Here is a 16,219-nt window from a genome sequence, read left to right as displayed (position 1 = left end):
GGGCTTCAGACTGAAGTAAAGCTACAGCCAGCAAAAAGAAAAGATGTTCCTCTAAATCTCTTCAACCGCATTCTTTGGTATTTCACATAAATACCATCTTCTTATTCTGTGAACCAGCTTCTCTACCACTGTAGTTGATCGCCAACCAACCCCCCCCCCCCCCCAATACCCCCTCCACCTTTCCGCCACCCCAATAGAAAGTGTATGGGACTTTCCCAGCTATCCAGATCGGAAATTTTTTTCTACAAATTTTTTTTTTCTTTACCAAGAACTTCCATTCAGGCTGGGTTTACACTATCTTCGCATGCAGCTTACAGCAGGGGACCAGTGCATCCCCGTTTACTGTTTCAGGTCCGATTTCAGCCCAAATTTTTGTCTGAATTTGGACCAAAAGACACACAGAACTCCAGTGCAAATTCACACCAGAGCCGCATTGGAGATATGTGAACAGGCTCCAAAGAGACCCAGTCAAAATCTCCTGCTATTGCGAATTGGATACATAGAACCGGCATCCAATTCTCAATAGTGTGAACTCAGCCTAAAACTTTTTAATTTTTTTTTTGCATTGTTAAGTAATGTTTTTGAAAAAATTTCAGTGACTTTTATCTTTACTGGAGTTCTCATTTAAAGAGGATCTTTCCATTCATAGCAAAGAATGATAAAATCTTGTCTCATCAGCATCTGAATCAGATCATAGATTTCTATGGGCTGTGAGAAGACTGAACCCTTATCTGAAATCATGTCCAGAAATGGGCTGGATGTTAGACGTGATTCATAGGCACTCCAAGTCATTCAAAAACTAGCCTTTTAAAGGACAAAGTCTACAAAACTTCAACTGCCTATATCTCTGTGACCCATATGCAAAGAACTTAGAAAGTCGCCCAGAGCTCTATAAAGCTTCCCCTTGCAGTGCAAAGCAGAAAATGGGTGCGTTCAAACAAGCTTATCCAGGCTAGAAGAACCAAATCAGAAGACAAAAGGTGGAAATGCCACACACCGAAGCCCAGTCACTATACAGAAGGGTGAATCTAGGTTTCAGCCTAGATTCCTCCTGACTACACTCCTCTGACATGTTTCGCCGCATCCATGGGGCTTAATCATAGAGAAGACCTGTCTTCTAATTTGTCTATTTCTCTGGACCCACTGCTTCTTCTAATTTAAGGATTACACTGAATATAATGTTTTCTTTTGCAATATTCATCACATGCTTTAAATGGCCAGTAAATAAAATCCTTAGAATTTCATGGCTTCTGTAAAATAATCTTGATAACTTTCATAGGGGAAACCCTATAAATGTGTCACAACACAATCATCTGTTAAACTGGTGCTAATCTTTATTATGAGTTTGAAAACGTTGCTGGTTTGTATAAGCATATACTTCTGGAAGGAGTAATTTGTATGACTGTTGCTTAAAAATAAAAAACAGCAAAACACAGTAATTTCATTGTATGTAGGGTTTTATTGGATTGTTAGGACATTCAGTAACGGTTAGTGCATGCCGCATGATGAAACACCATAATCTGGTCCGCCAAAGTGGTACATCTTTTTTTCCAGCCTCGCTCATATGTCCAGGCTTGATATAGAGACAGCCAAGGTGAATGTGAAGCACAACGTCCTGGATTTAAATGTCTTGTTTCCATTATACGATCACTTTGTTGTGTATACCACCAGAATTTGTAGGCTTCTATGAATGAACCATTTCCTGAAACTCTACAAATCCAACAGACAGAATTGTTTAGTTAAGTGTCACAATCACATTATTATTTAAATTTTTTAACTTGTACTACATAAATGTGTATCTATTTAAATTTCCTTTATTCATATTCCTAGAAAGCGTAACTGGACCCAAGAACAAACACTTAATATATTGCAGCTTTCTAGTCCTTTGATGTGGTGGCTGCATTAGATTCCCTCTTTTATGGCTTACTCACAGTAGCAGTTAGGGGGGTGTTAAAACCCTGTGGTTGAGCTGTGATTTTTACCACTCCTCTTTAAGCTGTAGAGGCAGCGGCCAGGGTACTCATGCCATGGTCTTGATGCTTTGCAGCTGCGGCAGGAATTATATCCTCTGTTGCTGTCAGTGGGAATAACACCCATCAAATGCAACCCATTCGAGTGAATGGGCCACACTGCAAGAGCCCCACAATCGCATACAATGCGCATGGTTGCTTTGCGCTAGTATAGGATTTATGCCTCCTCACTGCCTGTCCAATGCTCTCTTTAGAGGAATCCAAATTCTGATTGCTCTTCAGAGAGCAAAGCTAGTGTTAATGAGCCCTCTGGCTTTTTTCCTTCATTTTCACCTGGAGATCCTGCCAGTAACACACTACATGTCCTAGGGTGACAAAGATTACTCACTGTACTGTTTCTATGAAGGAGCAGTGTTGTCAACCCAGGACAGGACTACAGGACAGATAACATAGAGGGACAGGTTCTGTAGTCCTCAAAGATACTGTAAATGGGAGCAATGTAACTGATAAGCGAGAAGCACAAGCAAAGAGCATAGAGAGCGGTCCTACAAGATTTCTTACAAAATCAATAGTAATTTGTTCATAAGAATCGAAGACTTCAGCTTTTACAGTTTACAGACTTTTAAAGCCTACGTTTAGCCAAAAAAAATTCAGTAAACCATCAAAATGATGTGTCCCTTCTACTGGTTTCCTGCATTATTTGAAATCTTCCTCTTTCAATTCCCACTTCCCCCGTTGCTGTAATCTTCCAATGCAGCGGGGGGGAGGGGGGGGTAATAGAGCCAAGGGAACTGTCATATGCATTCATTAAGAGGGCCAACTATGCTCATCCTTTCCCTCCACCTCCTCCAGAAGCTGTACTATAACAGCTATGGACTAAACGCGATCTATGAATGGAGGAGGCAGACCGTTTATTCATCCACTCCATTCATTGGTTGTTTTTCATTCATAAATCTGTCTGAGTGACCACATAAAAGCTAACATTTTAAATGTGTCTTGCAGTAGAACCACCTACTCTGTGAACAGTAGAGGGAACTACTTAGAAAACAATGTGAAAGAGAGGAAGCTCAGGATGAATGACACCAATATTGTGATCTTAACTTGTTCAAACAGTGAGAATAGGTGTGGAGTGGAATGGCACTCATATAATTGTTACCCTTCTTATATTACAAAGTCATATACAGTATAAGGATTGCTTTATGTTTTTAGCAGTTAAACTGTTTCCTATGTATATCTACAATAAAAAAAAACATACTGTATGCATGTGGCCTAAAACTGATAATAGCTGGTAGCAGTTATCCACATTCAGCCAGGCTTGTTCTGTGATACTGAAGATACTGAAGGCATTTTGCAACTTATCTGAATGGCTTTTTTACATTTTACAGTAAATATGTATATACATTATTATTTGCAGTAACCTATTTGCAGTAAATGTGTCCTTTATACTGTGTGTTTCTTATTGCTAGTACCAGGATAAAAAGTGGGCCCCAGGCAAGGATAAAAAAAAATGCGGCGTGCTCAGCGCACCAGTGCAAAATGTGGGTGTGGCTTAAACTGCATGAAATATTGGGCGTGGCTTAAAAGTGGTGTGGTTTATTAGAGTCTGAGATGACTTACATAGTGCAGAATGTGGTAATGTAAATAGAGAATGTACAGTGCAGAGTGTACGGAGGTGGGTAGTGTGTGCAGAAGAGGAGTATGGAGTGTAGGAGAGGGGTGCGGAATGTGTGGAGGTGGGTGATATGTGCAGGAGGGGGTTGTGGAGTGTATGGAGGTGAGTAGTAAGTGCAAGAGAGGGGTGTGGAGTGTATGGTGTATGACGGTGGATAGTATGTGTAGGAGAGGAGTGCGGAGTGTATGGGTTGTGTGTGCAGAAGAGGAGTATGGAGTGTATGGAGGTGGGTAGTATGTGCAGGGAAGGAGTGCTGAGTGCATGGAGGTGGGTAGTATGTGCAGGAGAGGAGTGCAGAGTGTATGGAGGTGGGTAATATGTGCAGGAGAGAAGTATATAGTGTATGGTGGTGGATAGTATGTGCAGGAGAGGAGTGTGTAGAGTATGGTGGTGGATAGTATGTGCAGGAGAGGAGTGTGGAGAGTATGGAGGTGGGTAGTATGTGCAGGAGAGAAGTGCTGAGTGTATGGAGGTGGGTAGTATGTGCAGGAGAGGAGTATGGAGTGTATGGTGGTGGGTATTATGTGCAGGAGAGGAGAGCAGAGTGTATGGAGGTAGTATGTGCAGAAGAAGCGTGCGGAGTGTATAGAGGTGGGTATTATGTGCAGTAGAGGAGTATGGAGTGTATGGTGGTGGGTAGTATGTGCAGGAGAGGAGTGCAGACTGTATGGAGGTGGGTAAAATGTGCAGGTGAGGAGTGCGGCGTGTACGGCAGTGGCTAGCATGTGTTGAATGGTGTCAGTAGGGCAATGGATGGTGTCAGTAGAACAATGGATAGTGTCCGAATTTTTTTATTTTGACTATTTTTTACAATTTTATTTTTTAATAATTTTTTACAATTTATTTTTGTATTTGTTTCCCACAATGATTGGTTGGGGAAGGGGGGGTGGACAGAAAAAGGGACTGAGGACACAGATTCCCCAGTCCCTTTCTCTGCAGCTTCAGCATTGAAAATTAATGAACAGCAGAGAGAGGCTCCTGTTCATTTACAAACTGGAGCAGAGTAACACACAGTTTACTTTGCTCAGTTATTACAGGACACAGTAGTGTTGCTCACTGTGTTCAATTCAGAAAAGGAAGGGGCTGGTAAATGACATATTTACCGGCCCCATCCTCCACTCTCCATCCTGACATCCCCCACAGCAGCCGGCGGGAGAGGAGAGAGGAGGGAGCCAGCTGTGGGGGGACAGGGGGGGGGGGCGGTGGAGGAGCACACAGCGGGCCAGAGGAGGACGACACAGAGGTCCGGGGAACACAGGGGTGGAGGAGGAGGACATGTTGAACAGTGGGGGATGATCGGTGCAGCGAGGGGACAGTTGCAAGCACCGATCTCCCTGTATGGCATTTCAGTTGACAGCCGCGGGAGGGAGAGAAGGAGAAGCAGCTGTCTGAAAAGCCATACAGGGAAATCGGTGCTTGCAAATGTCCCCCCGCTGCACCGATCATCCCTGGCTGTCAATGGACAACCTTCCATGTGTGCAGGGGTGGGTCACAGTGCCCCCCCCCCTTTGGGTGCCTGTGTGCAGTGAACACCCTGCACACATGGTTAATACGCCACTGGCTAGTACACTGCCTGCATTACCAATGATTCTACTTGGTTTACCACTGATTATGCTTGTGTTGATTTTCCAACAGGCTGTGTTTGTGTACCAATTTAGAAGCAGCGCCTATTTTAGGATGAGATCCAACATGTACTGTATCTTTAATATCCTAGAGCCTTAGGGGTTAATTTACCAAAATTGCAGCTGTGCATGGTAGCCAATCAGCTTCTAACTTCAGCTTGTTTAATTAAGCTTTCACAAAAAATCATGGAAGCTGATTGATTTCTATACAGAGTTGCACCAGGTTTTGTACTCCAGTTTTATGAAATCATCCCCTTAGAGTCAATATACAGTTTTGTTAAGCAGAGCTCTGGGAAGTTAAATTATCCTTTTCAGCATTGCATAACAAGTTGCTGGTTTGCATCATCTGTGCCTTAATTCTAATTGGCTGTTGCTATCTTTAAATTGAAAACTGTTGGCATACAGTGCACACTTCAGCTTCTTGCAGTGCAATGCTGTAAGAAGCTGGAGTAGATTACAGCAGTAGAGAAGGTTAAAGCAACTACCTGGGAGACATTTTAGCAAAGCCTTAAAGTGTATTTCCACTTTTGTCAAATTTCAGAAAACGTCACCGTATGTTGATTATGCGTTTCAATTCACATAGCCTTTTTTTTCTTAATTTTAAAAAAAATTTCTTTCTTACTTTCTTTTAGATGTTTCTCACATGCACAAACAGGGTTAATTATGGTAAATGCAACTCCCCACCCCCTTTGTAAAATAAGAAAAGTAGGATTTTCAGTGCTGGTGTTATCATAATTTTTTTTTAAATGGTAAGCAGCAATTTTGATATATTTTTTAAAAAAATGCTATGTAAATGAGAACAAATAACAAATATAATGTAGATGTAATCCCAATTTGGCTGCAAAAGTGGAAAAACATTTAAAGGCAAGTGTAATGCTGACCATGCACTAGGTAGCTGTGTTACAACTTCAATTAATTATGTCAACACCTTAATGCGCTTGGCACAAGGTAACACTGCATTATACCACTCACCTTCGGCTCCAATTTTCCCATCTCTGTCATGGTCCGCGGCAGCCATAAATTCTCTGGTTTCTGAGGCTGTTAGTTCTCGGCAGCTTGGATCAAAACGCTGAAGGAAAAACCTAAGCAAGAAGAAGACCCATGTTATAATTTGGCTAGGTCACATAAACCTTTTTCATGTCAATAGGATTTATGGCCGATTAGCATTGTGTTAAGCTGACCATAGATTAATCAAATCTCAGCCTGTTCAGCAGGGATCAGCCCAGATTCAAATCATCTATGGGCAGGCTGAATGTACCCAAGTCGATTGATCAATCAACTTGGGTACAACCAGCATATCAGATTATCGGCATGGGATTTTTTGCCAGGGGCTACAGCCGCTAGAAATAATCCCTGGGTTCTCCAGGAAGGGACAGCACCCTCCCCCCCCTGGAAGAACACAATAGCTACATGGGAGGGATTCCCCCATCAACTATGTTGATGGGGGAATCGAGCGACCCATGGTTGCAGGAAAGAATATCACACCATCTATAGCCTGTTTAGGGATGAACCTGATAATAGTGTTATTGTGCTCAGAATTGAGTTCTCTGGAAGGTTTCATGTACACACTGCCCACATTCACTGTGGCAGTGGGAAAATGCAAACCGCGGCACCGCGATTTTGCCGTATTTTTGCCGTAGTTTGCGTTTGCGACTGGCAGTAAAATCATTCCTATCCTGAACATGATTCTTCTGTGTTCAGGAGCGGGAGGTTAAAGGAGGTTGAAGCTCCCCTAACCACAGCAGCTCCTAAACTCTGCTAAAAGCCTATTTGTACATTGACACATAAGCTTTTATGGAGTTTAGTTTTTTTTTGCTTTGGCCAAAAAAATGCCAAAAGCTCTTAAACTCAAGTTTAGGAGCCGCTAGTGTACATGAAGCCTTAGCACTGGACACCAAACAATGAACTGCACACCTGTGACATTACTTGATTTGACAAAGTTTATTTAACAGATAGTACACATTGCACCCTTCCACTTCGGGCCCTCTAGAGGGATGGTTCTAAGGTGGAAGGGTGCAGTGTGTGCTGTCAGTTGAAAAAACTTTGTTGGATGAAGTGATGTCCTTGGTGTGCAGCTCATTTTTTGGTGCCCATTTTGTATATGATTTTACATTTGTACATATTTATTTTTTCATATTTGTACTCTAGTATTAAATAAACAGATTGTAGATTTGCTATTTGAAGGTATTGTATATTAATCACTTGACTCAATCGTTCCCACTGGTTAAAGCCAAAACTCCAGGCTAATTGAAAAGATCCCCTGGATTTAAAAAAAAAAACAGCTCTGCTTGCAATACTTACCTTTAATCCAGAGTTGTCTCCCACAGTACTTCCTGTTCATCAAAGATGGCTTCAGTCTTCTGGGTTGAATGATGGCCAGGATCATTCCAACAATGTCCTGCACTTACAGTGTATTAATGCAGTGCTGGTGTCACAACATAAGTGGAAGTCTGCATCATTCAGAGTTGCCCCGGTAGAAGACCAAAGGGAGAAAAAAAAAAAACATATTGATGGCAGGGGCCTGAAGACAGGGGATGGGGGATCCCAAATCTTTAAAGTTGGGCTTTAACATCTGTTAAGATGCATGCAATGCAGTGTACATTTCGTCGACAAAAATATTTTCATTGACTAGATTAAATGGATTTTAGTCAACTAAAATATCACTAAAACTAAAATGGCATTTTAGTCAAAAGATTATGACTAAAATGAAATTGAAATTTGACGTCAAAAGGAACACTGCACTACCACATAGGGGGCATCTACTAAGCTGTTGAAAGAAAAGAAAAATAAGAAAAAGGCTTTTCTTATTTTTTTTATACATTTTTAATGTTGGTACTATTTTCAGGTAATATGTGCAATGGCATTAGAGCCAATAAATTTTACAGTTTGCTTGTTTTTTTTTTTTTTATATATATATATCTTAAAGTTGCACTTCTGTTTGTCAAAAAGCAGTATTCTTTATTTGCTTTTGAAACTTGGTTTTATTTATAAAGATGTTATATATCACAACTGCTGAATCTGTGTCTGTAGTGCACGTTCAAACCTTAATACCATAAATAATAACATATTATTGGATTTTTACTCCAGGAGTGTATAATGAGTTTGGGAACTCTAGAGAAATGCTTAAATAATGCATTACAATATAACTAATCTCATTAGGTTTTAGTTGACTAAAATGTACTGGAGATTTAAATACGACTAAAACTAAAATGGCATTTTAGTCAAAAAGACTATCACTAAAACAAAACTGAAATTTAATGTCAAAATTAACACTGATGCAATGGAAGAGGGAGCAGTAATCCATTAGCACAGTGTAGCTAGCCAAATGAGGAAGCAGAACGCGAGTATATAATGAATAAATATTCAGTACAAACCATGCACAGATTAAGGTTTTTAAAACATGAATACACATTGATAAGATTATTTAGCTCAAATTGTTCTCATTTATAAGTCTATCAAAAAACTTGAAAAGACCATATATTCACCCTCAAAGTAAGAATATGAAGTATTAATGGAATAAAAAGTGAGTTTTTGAAAGGAGGATAAAGTCATCAATCTAAAAGTTCTTGGTCATCCTTTAACACTCTTATGCCCTGTACACACGATAGGATTTTCCAATGGAAAATGTGTGATAGGACCTTGACCTGACTGTGTGTAGGCTCCATCACACATTTTCCATATCAATTTCCATCACACAAAATTTGAGATCTATATCTATATCTATATGTTTCCTACACCTGACCTTCATTATAACCCTATCGTATTCCCTACTCCTTAACTATTTTTTGCACTGGCTGATACTTGGGACGGTAATTGTCTTATTTCATCTTCACATCATACTTATGCATCAGCATAGAACACAATATGTTATCTTGACATACACTATTATACCAAAAGTATTGGGACACCTGCCTTTTCATGCACATGACGTTAATGGCACCCCAGTCTTAGTTCTCCACCCCAAATTCGCTCATCCATGTCTTTATGGACCTTGCTTTGTGCCCTGGTGTGCAGTCATGTTATAACAGGAAAGGACCATCCCCAAACTGTTCCCGCAAAGTTGGGAGCATGAAAGTGTCCAAAATGTCTTGGTATGCTGACGCCTTAAGAGTCCCCTTCACTGGAACTAAGGAGCCAAGCCCAACACCTGAAAAACAACCAGACACCATAATACCCCCTCCACCAAATGATTTGGTGGAGACTGCGAGCCAGGCCTTCTCTTCCACATCAGTGCCTGACCTCACAATTGCGCTTCTGGAAGAATGGTCAAACATTCCCATAGACACACTCCTTAACCTTGTGGACAGCCTTCCTAGAAGAGTTGAAGCTGTTATAGCTGCAAAGGGTGGGCCAACTCAATATTGAACCCTATGGACTAAGACATATAAATGCAGGCGTCCCAATACTTTTGGTAATATAGTGTATGTATGATGACTCATATTTAAAATGTTGTAAATACTCAAAAACTGTATATACTATTTGTACTTTATACCTTCAACTCTCAATAAAAACTTTTGTGAAACAAATGAATAACATGATAGTATTATAATGTTATCTTACTTGAGCTCTTCCTCTTCGATAAATCCACTCTGATCATCATCTAAAATCCGGAAGGCATCTTTCACTTGGCTGGCTGTTTTTTTAGTCAGCCCACAAGTTTGGAAAAATTTCTTGTAATTGAAGGTGTCAGGAGCTAAAAACAAAAAGTGCAGAATTATGTTGGCTGTATTGTAACAGTTGCCACACAGTCATGGCCTGTGCTAAGTAAATTTTATTGAAGACAGAGTGTTTCAGCCATACAAGGCCTTAATCATAGCAAACCAAACAACATATCACAATCTCTATTTAAAGACTTCATCTCTTGAATACTAGATTGAAGACAGGTAAGCAATAAAAGGTAATTACCGTTAGAGAAAAAAACAATGCACCTTAAAAATATCAATATATTAAGAAAAAAAACACATTAACCACTTCAGCCCCGGAAGATTTGGCTGCTCAATGACCAGGTAATTTTTTGCGATACGGCACTGCGTCGCTTTAACTGACAATTGTGTGGTCGTGCGACGTTGTACCCAAACAAAATTGATGTCCTTTTTTTCCCCACAAATAGAGCTTTCGTTTGGTATTATTTGATAATTTCTGTGGTTTCTATTTTTTGTGCTATAAACAAAAAAAGAGCAACAATTTTGAAAAAAACACAATATTTTGTACTTTTTGCCATAATAAATTTCCCCATTTTTTTTTTAAAAAAAGCGAATTTTTCCCTCAGTTTAGGCCGATATGTATTCTTCTACATATTTTTGGTAATAAAAACTGCAATAAGCGTATATTGATTGGTTTATCCAAAAGTTATACCCTCTACAAAATAGGGGAAAGATTTATGGCATTTTTATGATTATTTTTTTTTTTTACTAGTAATGCTGGTGATCAGCAATTTTTATCGGGGCTGCAACATTATGGCGGACAGATCGGACACTTTTGACACATTTTTGGGACCTTTGGCATTTATACACCGATCAGTGCATACTGTGTAAATGTCACTGGCAGGGAAGGGGTTAACAGTAGGGGGCGATCAAGGGGTTAACTGTGTTACATAGGGAGTGATTTTAACTGTGGTGGGATGGGACTGCCTTAGTATACACAACAGATCGCTCTCCTCACCCCTGACAGCACGGAGATCTGTCTGTTTACATTGACAGATCTCTGTTCTGTCCCTGTGTGGAGCAATCGCGGGTGCCCGGTGGTCATCGCGACCGCTGGGTACTGGCATTGGCTCCGCCAGCAGCGCGTGCGTCCGCCCCCTAGTGGTCAAAAGGCGTGCCGATGTATAGCTACGATGGTTCCCCCAGGGGTGCCAACCTGCCTCAGTATAACTGCAGGGACTGGTCAGGAAGGGGTTGAATAAAAATTTAACTTAAAAATAAAATCTATAGCATAAACTTAAATAATAAGTAAAATAAATATTCTCCTTGATAAAGTCACATGGAATGTGATAAAACTAGTCGGAGGCAGGGCCTGGTGACGTCAGCGCGCTTTCACAGTAAGATTGCACCCTGTTTGGTGGTTGCCAGTACTACATCCAAGCGATCCTTAAGAGGGCTGCACTCCCTTATTGTGCTACGCATGCTATTTGAGTGCACGAGAGCTAATGCACTGAGAAATGTGAGTTGTCATTTCTTATGGTTTTTATTAAAGTGGCTTTAAATGGTTCAGCATGTCAGTTTTCTGATTCCTTTATGAGTACTACCAATAAAGATTGTCACAGGAGATAGAGGATTTACTTATCACCAAGGATCCAACCACCCACCAGAGGTTTCTTTAGCCTCTTAAAGGGGAAGGCGCATATTGACCTGTGGAAGGTCAAGTTTGGAAGGTGGCGGGCACTGGAAATTGCTGTGAACCTTTTATGGGACCCATGGACTAGCCTCTTCACTATATTAGACTTTTTGTGTTTCAAGCTTGCTTTATAACACTGGAAACGCCTATCACTGATTATCACTGGTTTAGGCATCACAGTGGTGTTTTATTTAAAGTGTCTTTTTTGTTTGTTATTTATATATTCCACACAATATATTTGGTTCTAATGATGTATAGGACCTCACATGTAGTGTGCTCTTAGTGTGTTGTATTATAGATTATCAGTGTGTTTTACTATGCAGTACTAGTGAGGAGTGCTTCACTACATATCTAATTTTTATATAAGAATGAAACGTTGTGCAGCTGAACCAACTCATTGCTGAAAGGGATGGGTTTTTAAAGGGGTTAGATTTTTATATATTAATGTTAACAAACAAAAGTAGAAGTTCCCAGGAGCAGATGCCCTTTGCATATTGTGTTTCGAAGCCTGGTGCTCGCTAAGATCATGATGCCCGCTCTGCAATTTCTTACACTCCTCTGGTGCTGAGACTATTGGTCTGATCTGGGGTATTATTAATACTTGGTTATTGTCACCACACAGCTAGCATGACCCACTGACAATGCATACCACTGGTAATGGAACTTCACCAATACAGTTATGGGAGTATTTGTGTAGAGATTTAGAAGACTTTTTCATACTCTATGCTAAAAAGAAACATAAAAATGCAACTATGGGCAAATTAAACATTACATATATGATACAATCTGTCAACAGCATTAACAGAGCATTGTCAATATCTTTGGCACAGAATACTATTGACAGACAATGCTGTCAATAGAATTAACACAGCAATGTTTGGTGAACGTCTGCAAAGAGGCTTCTGCAAGTAACAACAGAACAAGCTGAGAACCATACGATGGACCAAAAGATACTGGTTGTAGGTCATTGTTTGAAATGCCTGAATAATTAGATGCTCACCTCTTTTGATAAATTTGGACCCTAATTTTTATTAGCATCTCACAAACAGTATAAAAAGATAGATTTTAATGTTTTTTGTGCTTACAAGGAAAAATTGTGTTTTTATTTTGCTAAATGACTAATTTTGGTTGCTGAAATGGAAACCAGTACTAGGGCCACCAAGGTCCGAAAGCCTGTACTGAAATTAGTGCTGAAAATTACCAATGGGCATAGTACAATTTTGCCTATAGGCTGCAAATCATTATAATAATCATTTTAATCATCATCAAATCATCATACATTTGTCTCATACACGCTTATTTACACGTTGAAAAAACATAAAAACACTTCAAAGGTATAAACAACATCAAAAGAAAACTTACACACAACCATTATAGTTTATCTTAAAGATTACATAAAAAATGACTTGTAAACTGTATTGTGGGATTTAAATAGCCATATAATGCTCTTCTGATTATTCATGATGGCCTTTTATATTCAACTGTGGGTTTTTCCAACCAAACTTCTATCTTGGAATCAAATTTTCAAGTCTCAAAAATACAAAAAAAAATAGCTAAAATAATTTAAACTTCAACTATGTAGTGTAGGCCAATGTAATTTAAAAAATATATAGTGGAAGTTTGAAAATTATTTAATGTATTATAAATGAATATCATGTTTAGCATGTAATAGTACAATTGAAATGCAAACAAATTAGAAAATGTTTTAATTAAACAGATACACAGACACACTTCATTCTGAAACTATTGTAGATATCTATTTGTTTATTTAATTTTTTTTGTTGTTTTTATATTTTAATGCACAATTGTATGATACTCATATTTTTAGATGTTTTCTTTTAACAATTGACAACTGCCAAAAAAATGAAGAAATAAATATATAAGTTAATACCACTTGTTTATTTTCAAATATTTGCAGAAATGCTGATTTAGCAAAAGATTTGAGAATGTTCACACAATAAAATGTGTTAGGATTCACGTTAATTTTCCAATATTGTGAAAAGAAAGACCCTGTTTACTTATTTAATCTACATATGATTGGATAATCAAAGCGAATATTTACACAATTAAGCTTTACCTTGGCACTCCCTTAGAGCAGCAGCAATGTCCGAAGCACTGAGCATGTCGGTGAGGCTCATTTTGAATCTGTAAGCAGGAACATAGGGTGAATATTAAGCACAATTTCATTTTCAAATACTTTTCACAAAGAATTGTTCCACAAAAAGGTAGTGGTGCTGTAGACAATCATTTGTAATAGGATGATAATGATGCAGAAATGCAACACTATTGGGCATATGTATAAAGCAGTGAGTATGACATTCAGTACCAGGAAGAGTCACTTGCAGTAAATGTTTGGTAAATTTCACATTCATTGCCTTACAAATATACTCCTATATTTACAATAAAAATAGTGAAAAATTGTTAAACGCATCTTGAAATTAAATGTTTGAAATTTGTAATTTTTTTTCTTTTTTTTGTTACTTTGTATTTTGTGATTCTTGTGATTTTTTAAGTTTAATGTATTAGGCTTTGTTAAATGTGCATATTTTTTCAAAAACAGGTTGCCAGGTTGAATTTATCTTCTTTCTAGATTCCAGATGATGATATGCTCAATCACCAGTACGTTAGTGAAAAAACACAATTAAAACATGAAGGTGGCAGTTGCTGGCCTCTCCTACTAAAAACTTCCTGACTACCATGGTAACCCTCTGACTTCGAGACTGATCTGGAGAAAGCACAATATGTAGATACGGAGATCTGCCCTTGCTCTAGCTTTCCTGATTTGTTCCAGATCAGTGGCATAGCAGGTATTAAAGCCAGAGAGTCAGCAAAGCAGCCAAGCAACTATCATTAGCAGCAATAGGGGTGCATTAAAAATTATATAATTTTAAGGATATATATATATATATATATATATATATATATATATATATACAGTATATATATATATATATATATATATATATATATATATATATATATATACAGTATATACTGTTACATCACTAACTTATTTTTTTAAACAGTTTTTTTAACTGAAGCAAAATGTTGTGATATTTGCGCAACAAAAGATCAAGACATTGCACGGACTGTACAATGCTCTATAATGCGAGTAAAATATTTATTTAATTGAAAGATTTTTTTTTTTAGGATAGGCTACTCTCTATGGCTGCATTATCCTAAATTTCATGAAAAGAGCAATTATTTGCCACTCTGTCTCTTACATTACCATATAAATTGTTTATTTCTCTAAGAATTATGCAAGTTGAAAATGACTGTTGAATATAAACCGTGTGTGTGACACTTTTAAAGTGTAGGTGAGCTTTTATAACACATATACCTCCCTATCACCCCTATCAAATATTATAGATAAACTCTTAAAATTCAGGCAAGGCAAAGTTTGCATTGCACTCCCTCTCCAGGACCGGTTCAGTGTTTATGTCCTCAGAATGCTTCTGGTATCATCTGAAATCATGCTAATTCTTTGAGTCTGGCTATGGAAAATAATGTCTGGCTCCATTTGTAGCTCAGTACATGCACCCAGCATGGCCTTTTTATTATTATTTTTATTTAATATACAGGATTTATACAGCGCCAACAGTTTTTGTAGCACTTTACAACCTGGGGGCAGACAGTACACTATCAATACAGGAGGGATCAGAGGGCCCTGCTCGTTAGAGCTTACAGTCTAGAAGGAAAGGATTATACTCTTTGATTGGATTGAAGAAGCTGGGAGCAAAGAACATAAATGCTTTGCTATCCCTAGGCAAGCTGGGGAACACAACTTCCGTCTACATATGTCATCTATGCTTTAATAACTAACAACATTCATTTACTATATTGTAATTTTGGTTTCTGAACTTTTCGAAAAATTATTTTCCAGATAGTAGATTGCACAACTGTACAGGATAGCATGGAAGCAGGGTACCTTAAGGTTGTAATTTTTTTTTAAATTAAAAAAAAATACATATTATTCAAGGTAGTAAGTTAAACATAAATTACATTTGAGTTGATACAAATATTTATGTAACTAAAAAAGAGAAAACAAAAGAAATACTATATATAAATAAAATAATAATAATTATATTGATAAAATAATAATAATTATATTGATATTTGATGCAATATCAGTCTTGAGAAGTATATATTTATCAGGCAGAACATAGTTAAATTGGTCTCACCTTGTGTAGTTGTGTAGTGGGAGGAGATGGTACTCGTAGAAATACAGAGGATGTGTAAGGTGACAGAGCTGAAATGGAAGGAAACAGTGTGGTATATATAGGATACCACAGGTGACAATAGGCTTGACTTGGATTACCAATTCAGGGATCAAATGCACGATTTGGTGACAAGCTCAAGTTTCTCGCCTAACTAATCAACCTCTCTATTTATAACTTTGTGGAATTTACATAGCAATACTATTAATGCCATTTCTTGGTTATTTTTTTTTTTTTTATATTTTTGTATTTTCTATCCTTACGATGGCAGCAGTGTAACCACACTTTGCATATGTTTAAAGAAAGTGTATTTTAGCACTATAGTCCTGCTGTATTCCCATTCCCTTCAGACTCCCCCAAAATGTACCAATTGGTAAAGCGGCTTAAACTTTTCTTTTCTTT

The 16,219-nt window shown here is 38.2% G+C and overlaps 1 protein-coding gene across 1 annotated transcript; it reads right to left on the bottom strand.

Annotated features, from left to right (window-relative positions):
- Positions 1-1,439: 1,439 nt before the first annotated feature.
- LOC141147688 (parvalbumin, thymic CPV3-like) lies at positions 1,440-15,834 on the bottom strand. The gene is made up of 5 exons (XM_073634894.1): positions 15,792-15,834; positions 13,678-13,747; positions 9,825-9,957; positions 6,237-6,346; positions 1,440-1,710 (listed from the first exon to the last, which is right to left on the bottom strand). The coding sequence occupies exons 2-5, from the start codon at positions 13,736-13,738 to the stop codon at positions 1,685-1,687; spliced, it is 330 nt and encodes a 109-aa protein (XP_073490995.1). The 5' UTR covers positions 13,739-13,747; positions 15,792-15,834; the 3' UTR covers positions 1,440-1,684.
- Positions 15,835-16,219: the final 385 nt, after the last annotated feature.

The sequence above is a fragment of the Aquarana catesbeiana genome, linkage group LG06 (genome assembly GCF_042186555.1).
Source record: "Aquarana catesbeiana isolate 2022-GZ linkage group LG06, ASM4218655v1, whole genome shotgun sequence".
Taxonomy (NCBI): domain Eukaryota; kingdom Metazoa; phylum Chordata; class Amphibia; order Anura; family Ranidae; genus Aquarana; species Aquarana catesbeiana.
The sequence above is the reverse complement of the archived record's forward strand: the minus strand, read 5'-3'. Positions and strand labels throughout refer to the sequence as shown.